At 38.6% G+C, this 13,615-nt stretch overlaps 4 protein-coding genes across 8 annotated transcripts; 2 read left to right on the top strand and 2 right to left on the bottom strand.

Annotated features, from left to right (window-relative positions):
* Positions 1-4: 4 nt before the first annotated feature.
* On the bottom strand, positions 5-1,806 carry LOC137584212 (BTB/POZ domain-containing protein 9-like). Its single transcript, XM_068299498.1, has one exon. The coding sequence runs from the start codon at positions 1,728-1,730 to the stop codon at positions 30-32; it is 1,701 nt and encodes a 566-aa protein (XP_068155599.1). The 5' UTR covers positions 1,731-1,806; the 3' UTR covers positions 5-29.
* Positions 1,807-2,760: 954 nt separating this feature from the next.
* On the bottom strand, positions 2,761-9,285 carry sp3 (spermathreecae). 4 transcript variants are annotated; one of them, XM_068299492.1, is made up of 11 exons: positions 9,066-9,285; positions 7,618-7,846; positions 7,015-7,548; positions 6,587-6,952; positions 6,184-6,511; positions 6,053-6,123; positions 5,474-5,689; positions 5,029-5,265; positions 3,887-4,966; positions 3,329-3,470; positions 2,761-3,261 (listed from the first exon to the last, which is right to left on the bottom strand). In XM_068299492.1, exons 1-11 carry the CDS (start codon positions 9,160-9,162, stop codon positions 3,133-3,135), a joined length of 3,429 nt encoding a protein of 1,142 aa, XP_068155593.1. In that variant the 5' UTR covers positions 9,163-9,285; the 3' UTR covers positions 2,761-3,132. The 4 variants fall into 4 exon arrangements, with proteins under 4 accessions (XP_068155593.1, XP_068155594.1, XP_068155595.1 ...); XM_068299493.1 differs by having other exon boundaries at positions 7,015-7,545; XM_068299494.1 differs by lacking the exon at positions 5,474-5,689.
* Positions 8,991-11,377, top strand: Smu1 (Smu1 spliceosomal factor). Its single transcript, XM_068299499.1, has 6 exons — positions 8,991-9,132; positions 9,276-9,503; positions 9,572-9,638; positions 9,702-9,960; positions 10,015-11,093; positions 11,155-11,377. The coding sequence occupies exons 2-6, from the start codon at positions 9,478-9,480 to the stop codon at positions 11,251-11,253; spliced, it is 1,530 nt and encodes a 509-aa protein (XP_068155600.1). The 5' UTR covers positions 8,991-9,132; positions 9,276-9,477; the 3' UTR covers positions 11,254-11,377.
* Positions 11,378-11,469: 92 nt separating this feature from the next.
* Positions 11,470-12,114, top strand: euc (eucalyptus). 2 transcript variants are annotated; one of them, XM_068299505.1, is made up of 2 exons: positions 11,470-11,711; positions 11,794-12,114. In XM_068299505.1, exons 1-2 carry the CDS (start codon positions 11,582-11,584, stop codon positions 11,985-11,987), a joined length of 324 nt encoding a protein of 107 aa, XP_068155606.1. In that variant the 5' UTR covers positions 11,470-11,581; the 3' UTR covers positions 11,988-12,114. The 2 variants fall into 2 exon arrangements, with proteins under 2 accessions (XP_068155606.1, XP_068155605.1); XM_068299504.1 differs by having other exon boundaries at positions 11,532-11,711; positions 11,779-12,114.
* The last annotated feature ends 1,501 nt before the right edge of the window (positions 12,115-13,615 follow it).

Raw genomic sequence — 13,615 nt, 5'->3', positions numbered from 1 at the left:
ATCATTTGAAAGTCAAAAAGTTTATGCTTTTATTGTAAAGTAGAAACATCAGATTCTTGACTGGGGCACTCCAAATGCACTAAGCGAATCTCATGATTTGCCCTACTCCGTGTGCCAACTACACGAATGTAGACCACAGGACGGGGAGTGAAGTAAAAATTTTGCCAGGAACGTACTTCCTCATTTCGCTTGTCCACTGCCATCATCCAGTCTACATAATTCGTCGAGGTCTCAATATAGAAGCTGTAATGCCGATTATCACGATCCCACAATAGTAAGCGAATGGATCCCACATGATAGGGTTGCCTTAAACGGACTATAATTCCCACTTGGCCGGGACCCACTTGGTTAAAAATATATCCTGAACTTTCATCGTAATCCACACAATTTCCATTTATGAGAACATTAAAATCACTAACAAAATTGCTAAAATTCATGTAACTTTCTATTCTGACATGGGCATGCATTGAAACGGTGGCCACATTATTAACGGGTGCCACAACATGGTTAATAAGCTTTGGTACATCCCTTGCATGCATGGCCTCCAAACTGACCAGATGCAAATCCGTATGTTTATTATTATATGTTCCCACTGTTCGTATAAAGCGAACGGGACAAGCCTCAAAGTATAAATACTGCCAAGACCCACAATGGTATTCGCTGTAGTCAACGACACGTTTCCAATTCACTTTATCGGCAGAGATCTCGATGAAATAGGAGTATATTCTATGGTCTCTATCCCACAGCAATAGACGTATGTGATTGATGTTATATATGTCGCCTAGTTCAACTAAAATCCCGTCATCATTACTTCCTATGGTATGAGCCGTAAAGCCCGTGGTCCACTGATAGTTGGTTACATCTCCATTGAGCAAGTTAAACGAGTTCCAACCTGCAATGCATTGTGCAGAGTATTCAGCCGTTGCCACATTCTTACCTAATGTCAGGCGCGATCGATATGGCAAGTTTCTTGAATGAATTTGTGCGATGGCATCATTTATTTTATTGCAATCCACAATTCCCATGGGGCGCACCAGTTCCATCAAATCGTCGATCCCTATTAACGAAAGCCGAACTGCCTCCCAAAGCGATTCAGTATTTACAGCTTGATTACATCGGATCCACTTTAAGACGCCCTGGAATATTTCCCTCTCTGGGGCATAGAAGGTGTCTCTCTGCAGAACCATCTCCAAAGATTCCATCGAGAGTAATTTCAATGAGTCATGTTGTAAAAGATTCGATGCAGTGCTATCCATAAATGAGAGACAAGCTTGGGTCAAGTCTTCTACGTTGTTCAAACGGGCTGCATTCAAAAGTACGGTAACATTTTCCATTGTCAGGGATTGCGATAAGTATTTGGAAATGGCCGACAACAGATCCTGGAATCCGTATTGATCTGCTATGCCCAGTACGTCGATAAGAACATCCTCCTTCAGTGTGGCGATCGACAAATTACCCGTATATATATACTCCAGCAGCAGCTTGAAGAGATCTAGACGGACATCCATTTGTATTTGACGTTGTGACGACTCCGACATTCCACCAAAGAGCAGGGCCCGGAAATATTCACTGCGTACTGCCAGAACAACTCGATGCGCCGGCAACTTCTGCTGCTCGACCAGGAATTCGACATCCGCGTAGGATTCACTGAGGCAAAGGCTGGCCATGTCTGCCAATAGACGGCCAGTTAGGTCAACTTTGTCCATCGACTCCGCTTTCAAGTTGTTCATCCTGTTGGTTATACTTGACAGTTGCTTTTATATGTACGTTTGTCGTGCTTCTTATTGTGATGAATATTGCACAGATTATTTAGAATCGATTTCCACAGGAACAGCTGATCGAAAGTAAATATGAAAACAATCTTACACATCTTCATGTATGTATGTACATACATATGTACCACAAGTTAATTTTTGTGTTTAAAACAGATACATACTTATGTATATATGTATGTATCTATGAATTTATTAGTTTAAGGCTGCTCTATAAGCAAGAGTATATTCTCTGGTCCCTATACCACAGCAAAAGGTGGATGTGATTAATATTGTACATGGCGCCTAGTTCTACTACGAATCCGGAAACACCATTTTCTGATATGGTGTGCCATGTGAAACTATTATCATCGTCATTAAGCAAGTTCGAACAGGCAACACCGAAAGCGCAACTTTTTTGAAAATGTTTGTGCTATGGCTTTAAGTATTTTAATCGAGCCCACAATTTCCAAGGGACGCAAATCTTCCACAAAACTTTCAATGCCCATCAAGGGAAGCCGTACAACATCCCACAGCGTTTCTATAACTAGAGTTGGATTACAACGTCTCCACTTTAGGACACCCTGAAATATTTCTCCCTTTGTGGCATAGAAGCTGTCTCTCTGCAGAACCATCTTCAAAGATTCTTTGGATTGTGAGTTGATAGATTCCTCCTGGAAGCATTGTCATCCATAAACGATAGACAAGCTTGAGTCAAGTCTTCATTGTGCAAACATGCCATATCCAAAACTGCACAAACATTTTTCAATGTCAGGGATTGTGTTAAGTACTTGGAAATGGCCAATTGAAGATCTTGGAGTCCGTAATAATCTGCTATGCCCAACATGTCTATAGCCACTTCCTTCTGCATTGTGGCAAGCAACAATTTACCAGTGTATATATACTCCAGCAGCAGCTTAGATCCAGCCGCACGTCGGATTGTATTTGACGTAGAACAACGCGATGTGCCGGCAATTTCTTAACTTATAATGCCCAAAATCGCACAATATTTGCTGTTTGTAATTACGTATATTGATGAATTGCCACAAAATACACTATATATATTTACATAAATACTAAAAATATTGCAGTACTAATTGTTAGAGCTCAATATTTATATTGGCCATTGCTTCGATGAACTTTCAACATGGATACACACATAAACGTACGTTAGTTAGTTAGTTAGTGCTAATAACAATCTACAAAAACTTGGACATTTAAAACTCTATTTTTCCCTAACGTTTCAATGGAAGTGCCTTTCGTGCATAAAGCAACGATTATTTATGCGTTTAACTATTTAAAATAAGTACGTACATAAATATGTACATATATATGGATATATATCACTGTAAGAACTATTTTAATCAATTTGTAATGCCACTTAAAGGGCTATCAATTTGGTTTTGCATTGCTCTGCATTCCACAATTCTAGCAAATGATCACGTGAGTTTGGTCCGCGTTCTGGTGGAGAGTTCTCAGCCGATTGACTGGTGGGAGAGAGTACGCCAGTCTAAAAAGAATTTAGTAATTATAATGCCAGGTAGCTAAAAGAAATTATGACTTTGTTTGCCACTTACTTTGGTGGCAATTTTGCGCGGATCTAGATTGAGTCCAATGTTCTTGGCCAGTTTAGAGAGTGGGCTGGTGAGATGCTTTAGCTTGTTAACCTCAGAGCTAGTCGGTTGACCTAGAGGCAGACTCAGACCTTTCGTTGTGGAACTGAAAACGCGACAGGTAAGTCATAAGATCAACACACTAGAGGAACTTTTCTATTTGAGAGTTTCCTGGCCCGGCTAACTTTTCAGGATCTATGTGTATTTATTGGTATTGTTGTTTGTATAAAGCAGGCACAAATAGTTTAAACTTTTTTTCTTTACAAAAAATACATGCTAAAAACATCATGGATACAGTATATACATACATAGCTAGAAATTATAAAGCATACTAGTATATATAACACAGAGAAATATAGTAATACTTAAATGTAGTAGAACATTTTGAGAGTAACACAAAATAACATATATAGATCGGTATAATCTACTAGGATAGATAATTGGCTAATTGACAACTTAAAAGGCCACAAGATTAAAATATAAATTGAACTACAAAATTGAAATCAAGTGTAGAATACCGACCTGGATACCGGGTCGCCCTCTTCTGCCTCGATTGCTTCTTGAGCCTGAATACAAATCTGTGGATTCGGCGTGATCGGACGCACTGGTGGAGCATTCTCAAGCAGGCCTGTGGGCAGTCCAACGTGATCGGTCACAGAGGTGATCGAAATAGTTAGCACATCTTCGGATGTCTTGCACATGCTATCCTTTTGCTCCAACTGTCGCATGTCTTCTGATGAGCTTGGCGAATCATCTTTTTGTTTGCCCATCACAATGCCAACAGATGGCAGGAAGGCGTTCTCATTGTAATTAGACTTGTCCAAAACAATCTCCACATCGGAGTCAACATCTGGCTCGTAGAGGCTATTATCCTGCTCGTCTGTATCGGTGCTGCTTGTACTGTTCGATGCTCGCGGCTTACCACCTAATGTGAAAATTGCTTTCTCAGCCTCCTGGCAAGGATCAATAACATTGCCTTCCGACTGTCGCATAACTTGAGGATTAATAGTGGCAGCCAGATTCGCCGAATTTGTCTGCTGTGTCGATGGCTTCTTGAAGGTCTGGCCCAATTTCGAGAATTGGCCTGCCACATTCGACAAAGCCTTGGAGCTTATTTGTACCAATTGTGATTCGGATAGATTGCGTGGCATGCCCTTGGGTACATCTAAAAGCGGAATCTTACTCTTACGTCGCTGAAGTACACCTCCCGTAATGTAACGCGTCTCCATATTTCCAGCATTCTCAAGGGCAATGCGAAACATTTCCACTATCGATGTAAGGGATTCGGTGAGCTCTTCTTGGGTCTTGATTACATATGCCATGTTATTAAAGAATCGCAAATTGGCCGATCGGAACATGTGAAAATATCCATCTTGTCCATCGACGCTGTAATTCAAACGCAGGCATAGATGTGCTGGAGCAGAACCCTGGAAGATCTTCGTCTGCTGATGCATTCCCAATTCGATAGCTCGCACCTGCGCAAGTTGCACTTTCTCGAAGCGAACAATTTTGTCTAAATGCGAGTCATATTCGGCCACAATGTAGCAATCATCGGTGAGCAGCAGAATTGAGTCGACCTCAGTTTCATTTATGTCACCAGAACTGCAGTAAGAGCAACAAAATTAGTTGGTAATGCTGTAAACTCTAAGGACTCTTGTTCGTACCTGGGATCTGCATCGATAAGTCCCCAAGCACCAACTGGATACTGAGCTGAGCCAAGCAACAGGCGACGACAATCCTCTACGAGCATCTTGGCATGCTCAGCGTTTTCTGTGGCATCGGTTTCATCAGGTGCCGCTTGACCACCCAAAGCACTTAACGATTCTGAAGATACCTGATTGCCCAGCATCAGATCGATGGTAGCCTGGCGATAAGAATCCTTAAAACGAGCCAAATAGTAGCTGTAAAATAGAAAAAAAAACCCAGATCGTCACACAAATGTCTTATGATAATGAAGCATACGAAAAAAAAAGCGAGGTGTAGATGAGCAATTAGAATGAGAATACCTTTTGCAAAGTAAAATAGAAAGAAAGTATAATAATTGGAGCAACTAATAAAGATTGACTTCTGACTTGACCATCGACTCCATCATCTCCCAATTGCTCGCACCTGGTTGTAACAATTGATTCGAGTAATTGCAATTCGGGTCCGAGAACGCCCGCACTATAATAGCCACCGATAGGTGGACGCATCTCAGGTGTAATTAGCTTAACAAATGTGCCTAGGATGGGATCTTCGTGCAGCTCCGACTCCTGCTTCAGATTTCCCTGCATCAGATCGATAACGCACTGGCGAAACGAGTCCGCAAAGTTTTGTATCAAATAGCTACGAAGAAGTTTAGCATGGAATTAGCTATGGGATCAGTGCATAAGGTAAATAATAATTGGTTAGAAAGTGGACCCAGTTTACTTTGGCCATGGTTGGTGAAGTGAAAAGAAAAACAACCACAATTAGAATTCAAATAATTTTGGAGGTGGGAATAAGCATGCAGCATTAGTATACATATTTAGTGTAAGACCTGAATGACCTCAGATATTTTGGGGCAATGGAATGGAAATCTAAATAAAGTCAGTTTCAATTGACATTAAAGTCCAAATTTTAAATTCATTATGTTATGATGATGTGTAAATGGAGCAGCAAACAATTATTAAACAAATAAAGGTATCAAAAAATTGAATCAATACGAACCGATTGGCCGAATTCATGCCGTCCTTCATCATGCCGCTGATCTTACGCTCTCCAGTGCGTGTATAATCACCCTGCCAATCACATGACATAATTATTATTAATGAATAAATGTTCACCAGCTATTAACCCACCTTGAGAGCATTTGTGCCCGCATACTGTCTGCTGATAATGTCACCATTGTTCGCCCACAGCACCATAAATGGTGATTTAAGTGCTTCGGGTATGGGCGTATAGGGCGGCGAGAGACCCAACTTGACCAATTGCGATTCCAGCACTGCCTTACCAATTGCGGTTTGCACCACATTTGTTCGGTCTAAACAATCCATACAATTTACTCGGAATACTGATTTCTGATTACAAATCATGCCGCGTTGATCGCGCCAATGAAAACCCATTGAACCTGCTTCGGGACCAATTGCATCCACCAGAGCAGAAACATTTTCAAAACGCATTCCTCGACTGCAAACAGAGAATCTCAATGAGAATAACATATTTAAATCATATGCCTATATATAGATATAGAAAAACGCCTACCAATAGTCGTGAAAATCAAATGTAACATAAATCATGAGATCGTTATTGTATTTAATCACATGATCTGCATATGCATCTCCAATTAGTTTCTCTTTGCCACTCTGCTCTACCAGATTAATAATGCAGACGCGCCCGTAGGTTTCTAACTCTTTGGTAAAATGCAGCTCAAATGCTTGCTGCGTTTCAGCCACGCCCCGATCAAGTCGTGGCGGTGGACGATATTTATATCCTGGCTGGCTCCAATAGATCGGTACGGAACCCCGCACTTGAGTAAATGATAACTGATGATGGCGAAATGTGAGTATTTGTTCAGTTTCCACATAATTGGCGCAATTTCCCCTCTCATCAACGCCACGTCTCTTGTAACTGAAAAAAATATGACATGATAAGCTTATTTGATTTACTATCTGCATTATACGAAAGCTTACCGTGTGCCTGCTCGATGACGCGATCGTCGTGAGACCAAGGCCAATGTGAAGCACTCATTACCAATAACACAAGGCTCGACTTGCACAAATCCCTGAATAATGGGCAAAATCCAGGTCTTGTCCTGCATTGTGATTAGATCGCGTATCATATGCTTATTCCAAAAGAATCTTTCATCCTGCAATGGACCATTCTCTGAACCAGCTTCATGGCGTTGTAAATTATTGGTTATATCGCAATCGAAACTAAAGTAGAAACTATCCGTCTCATCGAATATTTTGTGCAGCTCCTCGGTGATGCGGCGCTCTATATGCCTGGGCTCTCTTATGCCCACCGATGATTTCACCTGTTTTGTGGCCAAATTTGCAGCCTGTTGAGTGGTGTTTTTTATTGTATTACCTGCACTCTTCACAGCTCCCCATGTTTTGTTCATCCCTTCAAAAAGTTTAGTGCTTTTCGAGGAACTACCACCACCCGGGGCGCTGTTAGATGCCGAGGCTGAGGTGACATTGTGTGTAGGCGTGGATTGGTTGCTTCTTTAAAATGAACAATAAAATGCATAACTATAGAAACTCTTGGATAACTTTTTGCTTTCTGTTACTCACTTTGTGTGTTTAGTGCAATTGGATAGTTCCGCATCGGGATCTTCAGCACTTAGTATGCAAATGGATTTGATTTTGTACACCAAATGCGGTGGATATAGCACACCAACAGCTTGGGCTTCTCGCACAACAATCAAATGTGGCTCATAGACATTTGGCAATGAAATTACGCCCACAATTCCATGCGTAACTCCAATACATTCGATATCATCAACCGAACTAAGATCCCAGCCTGAAAAAATAATAATTTGGTCATAACTTTAATAGTACTTATAGTAGTAATAATAATAATTATAATTGACATTTGCTTGTGGATTTCTGTCGTATGTATACGCCCCCTCCAGAATGTTTCAACATTGTGACCATGAATGTGCCTTAACACCCACCTACATTCAACCACTTTGGTGTGCTAAAAACAGCAATGAGCATGAATGAGTGGTCCTTATGGAAACTCATCTTGTACAACCTTAGAGCAAGAATTGCCTTGAATAGGTTTAACTGTTGTTGTGCAACAAAATGATAACTATAAATCAAGGGACAAACTTTTGTGCGTTGAAGTTGGACAGGACAAAACAATAACTGTGACCTCGAATAACGATTTATGTGTTTATTTATATTTTTTTTTGGAACAAAAGTAGACCCAGAGTCATGAGTCATGGCCAATAGGGCATGTGAATAAAGAGTAGGGAATATCCCCTTAAAAATAATCAAGCTACAGCAAACAACTCATTCTATTTCAACAACAAGTTGTCCTGGACAGTTGCGTGTCCATAAGAAAGGATACTAATTGTAATTGCTCCACAATAAACAAGCAATTGGCAGGATAGATTTATTTTATTTATACTACGACCAGAACAATGTATCGAAATACCCTTTCTAGGTTGGATTATAAAATAAAGTATGAAAATTGTGACTAGGTGTTTGAGAAGGGTATACATTTTCCATTAAAGGTAAGTTGATTGTTCTTGTTTTTGATACACAAACTATTAATAAATCGGCTTGCGTGACCCAGTGCCCAGTTTGATTATTGGACGAGTTAGAGATTCTGCATGTCTCTCAATAAATGCGCAATAAACTGGTCTTTAAAATCCGCTGTAATATTAGATTATAAAGGAATAATTTATTTTGAAACCAGATGGATTTTCAAAATTGAGAATTTGTAAATAAGCGAAACTGAACCAAATAAATGAAGAACGCTATCTTTGTCTTATCTTTGTTTAGGTATTATGTTTTATCTGAGACACAAAGACCAAACAGTCAATACTACGTTGACCTTGGGATAGAAACTAGAGCAATGCGTAATCCTTGCCCAGCTGCCCCCGCAAATCAGCACCCTTTGCAGCAAGCAATTAAATTTAATTAAAAGATGAATAACCGTTAAATTAATGCATGGTATCCACAATGAACATGGAGTGATTCATTCTTAAATTCGGGATTCGCTTAAATTTTACCTGCTTTGATTGTAAATTCGGAGGTTTTGCGATGCCACCAAAGGCTTTTATCCCGTTTTACAAAAATGTAATGAGAATCTGTTTGAAACACCTCCATTTTTCACTTAATTTCGTAAATATACATGCTATTCTAATTGCGACTTTAAAACACTTTCTATTCAACAAAATTATTAACTAAAAACATTTTGTGTTTCTTTTGTGACTTTTCAGCATGGTGGTGAACTCGTGACTGCGGTCAATTATCGATAACATGCGCAACAATGTATCGATTAGTCGTGCAAATGCCAATACTCCCATCTCTAGGCACGATGTTTACATTATTCTTGCTCATCTCTTAAACGCGATTTTGCCTTGTTAAACAAATTTTTTCTTACTTTTATTAAAACAATTTGTAAGATACACCTGTAGAGCCATGTCTATTGAGATAGAATCAGCCGAGTAAGTTGGATTAGCTATTTTAAAGACAATTTCTATTTTACCTTCTTCCATTCATTAAATGTTCACAGCGTGATCCGGCTCATACAGCAATATCTAAAGGAGTCAAATCTAATGAAGACGCTGCAAACCCTGCAGGTAAGCTAGGCGTACAGTTCGTCTGTATTCATGGCACTGCACTTCGTTTGTTTCATATTACAGGAAGAAACTGGCGTCTCATTGAATACAGTGGACAGTGTTGATGGATTTGTGCAGGACATTTCCAATGGCCACTGGGACACGGTGCTCAAGGTAACGCAATCGCTGAAACTCCCTGACAAGAAACTACTAAATCTTTATGAGCAAATCGTTTTGGAGCTGATTGAGCTTCGGGAGCTGGGAGCTGCGCGATCCTTACTACGGCAAACGGATCCCATGGGCATGTTGAAGCAACAAGAACCAGAAAGATACATTCACCTGGGTAAGTGCGCAATCCTACAGCATAAAGAGGTCTAAAGAGTTGGCTTAATTACAGAGAACATGCTACAGCGAGCCTACTTTGACCCACGCGAGGCATACGCGGAGGGCAGCAGTAAAGAGAAGCGTCGTACAACTATTGCCCAGGAGTTGAGTGGCGAAGTGCATGTGGTGCCGTCATCTAGGCTGCTTGCTTTACTTGGTCAAGCTCTAAAATGGCAGCAACATCAGGGGCTCTTGCCACCCGGCACCACGATTGATTTGTTCCGCGGTAAAGCTGCCATGAAAGACCAGGAAGAGGAAATGTACCCAACTCAATTGTTTCGTCAAATCAAATTCGGACAAAAGTCTCACGTGGAGTGTGCGCAGTTCTCGCCAGATGGACAATATCTTATCACAGGGAGTGTAGATGGTTTCTTAGAGGTTTGGAACTTCACCACTGGCAAAGTGAGAAAAGATTTAAAGTATCAGGCTCAGGACCAATTTATGATGATGGAGCAGGCGGTATTGGCATTAAATTTCTCAAGAGATTCCGAAATGGTTGCTTCTGGCGCCCAAGATGGTCAAATCAAGGTTTGGCGCATTATTACTGGTCAGTGTCTCCGTAAGTTCGAGAAAGCACACACCAAAGGTATTACCTGTCTTCAATTCTCCCGCGACAATAGCCAGGTGCTGAGTGCCTCCTTCGACTATACGGTCCGTTTGCATGGTCTTAAATCTGGCAAGATGCTCAAGGAGTTTAAGGGTCACTCATCTTTTGTAAACGAAGCCACATTCACCCCAGATGGCCATAGTGTACTTAGCGCCTCCTCGGATGGAACTGTAAAAGTGTGGTCTCTGAAGACAACTGAATGTGTGGCAACCTATAAGCCACTGGGCAACGAACTGGCCGTCAACACAGTCCTGATTCTTCCAAAGAACCCAGAGCATTTTATAGTCTGCAATAGATCCAACACCGTGGTTATTATGAACATGCAGGGGCAGATTGTGCGCTCATTTTCGTCAGGTAAACGAGAGGGCGGCTCCTTCATCTCAGCCACTCTTTCGCCGCGTGGTGAATTCATATACTGTGCAGGCGAGGATCAGGTGCTCTACTGTTTCTCTGTCTCGTCTGGCAAACTGGAGCGTACTTTGAACGTAAGCAGGAAATATGCGTTTCCCTTATATTGAAAGCACTCTAAACTCATTTCATTTCCAGGTTCATGAAAAGGACGTTATTGGATTGACTCATCATCCGCATCAGAATCTGTTGGCCTCCTACAGTGAGGATGGTCTACTCAAACTGTGGAAGCCATAGATCTGCTAAGGCTATTACAAATCAATTTGCATACTAAGTTTTAATTAGTAGGCTTAGTTAGTTTTTCTTAGAATTTATAAAAATACATGAGTTTTATTTATATGCTAACTCTGTGCTCTGCAAACTCTTGATCTCATTGATCTTGCTTGGATTTTCCCATCTCAATATCTTCAATCATGTCTATATCCAGCAAATTGACTTTAATTAAGCATTATGCAAAACATCTGCGACAGCTCGCTAATTCGTCAGACTCTACCTCAATTGATCGTAAACTAAGCTTAAAGTATTCCAACTGCGACATTCAGTCGGTCAACAGCAACGTTGAAACATGAAGAGCGACAAGATTATTGAAAAAATACGGAACAAATTAAAGGAATCGGATCCTGCTAGACGTACAGTGGTCAACACATTTCAGTTCGATTTCACGGATGTAGATGGCAAGCTTATCAAGAGCGTAGGTTAGTATTGGCCCTTCTTATTGATATGGGTCTCCAAGTCGAGCACATCTTGATCGTTTCATTGTAGTCTTTGATTTCAAAGCCTTGGACATATATGAGGGCAATACTGCCAACGCGGATGGCCGTGTAACCATTTCAGATGAGGATTTCTATTTGGTGGGCACCAAGCAAAAGACTTTTGACGAAATCATTAAATCGGAGAAGGCCCAAATCGATGGCGATGCCGAGGCTATTAGTAAAATTATGGAAAAATTTCGTATCAATACACAAAATTAACAAGCACTAATGAATTTAGTAGATTTTCACCCAAAATTTTATGTATCTAACAAACTCAATAATACATTCATTAACTTTTCATTGCTTTTGACTTTTTAAATTTAAATAAAACCAAAGTTCTAAAGTGCTTGGAATGTAGTTAAAGATAGTTTAATTTAAACTATTGCTTTGGGTTTCCAATTGTAGTATAATAATAGTACTAGAGGTATTTCCTTTTTTGTTTTAGTATTCATTTATTTAATTACCTTTATTTATATTTAATGTTAACATGGAATTGTTTTTGTAGGTGTTTTCTCCCTTTTTTTCGATTTCTTTTTATAATTTTAAAAGTTTTACATTTTATTTTTCTTCTTTTGTTTTTTACCTATTTTCGATTGCTCTCTCCCATCTGTTTTTCTAACCAAATGCCAATCAAATTTTGCTTTTGTTTACGCCTTTCCGGTAATCAGATTTCAATTCAATAAGTTGTCATATATATATACAACTCTTCCCTCATAGCTGGCTTAATTTTAAGTTTAATTGTAAATTTAACACTTGCGTTTTTTTTCTGGGATGCTTGTCTTTTGACTGTTTTAATTTTTGTTTTGTTTTTTTTTTTTTTTTTTAGTAAACTCTTCAATTTAGCTTAGAACATCTTTGGGGGATTTATTTTATTTGATTTGTGTTTAAATTTGTTTTTTAGCATTGCGTTTAATGTTTTTAGTTTTAATTTATTTTTATTGTTAGTTATCATTTGTTTTTTAAATATTTTCAGAACTATTTGTTAAAAATTTACGTTACGTAATTTCTAGAACACAAATTCAATTTCTGCATCATTTTTTTAAATGTTTTTTTCGTTTTTTTTGTAAATAAACTAATTTAATTGTTTTTTTTTTTTATATATATATATTTATATATGTTATACAACAACAAAATTTGTACACTTAAACTAAAACTGTAGTATTTAGCATCTCGTTTGAAATTATTATTACTTAAGAATAACTTAATTATTTTGGGTATTTTTTAGTCCAACAATTTAACAACGTCTTACTTACTTGTTTAATATTTAATTGGTTTTGTTTCGCATTTTCGGTTTTTTTTCAATTTTTTTATTTTAATTTAATTTTGTTTGTTTCTTCTCATCTCCTTCTAAATACCTACATTTCTGCTTTATTTTCGATTGAACGAGTTTAAGTTTTTCTTTTTTTTTTTACTTTATTCATTTAAGCCGTTTTTGTTTTTTGTTTATTTGGGTTTTTTTATTTTCAATTTTTTATTGTTAAATTCAAAAAACGTACGTGCGCTATGAAACCAATAATTTATTTTTTTTCTCATTTATTTATTCAATTGTTAAGGAATGCTTCTTTGTGGTTTCTTTTTAACCATTTGAGTTTGACAAAATAAAATATAAAAACAATTAAAATTTGAAATTAATAATCATATATACTTACAAAAGAAGGATTATTTTCCATTGGTAAACAAAAATAATTAACAACTAAGTTTTAAACATAAAATGGGAATTTAATGGAAAAACGGAAAACCTATTTCATGTTCGTTTAATTGTCCATTGTTTAATTTCGTGTATAATTTTGTAATATATTATCATTTCCTTTAGCGTATACATTTTTATAAATATTTCCATCACCTCC

The sequence above is a fragment of the Drosophila tropicalis genome, unplaced genomic scaffold (assembly GCF_018151085.1).
Source record: "Drosophila tropicalis isolate 14030-0801.00 unplaced genomic scaffold, ASM1815108v1 contig_878, whole genome shotgun sequence".
Taxonomy (NCBI): domain Eukaryota; kingdom Metazoa; phylum Arthropoda; class Insecta; order Diptera; family Drosophilidae; genus Drosophila; species Drosophila tropicalis.
The sequence above is the reverse complement of the archived record's forward strand: the minus strand, read 5'-3'. Positions and strand labels throughout refer to the sequence as shown.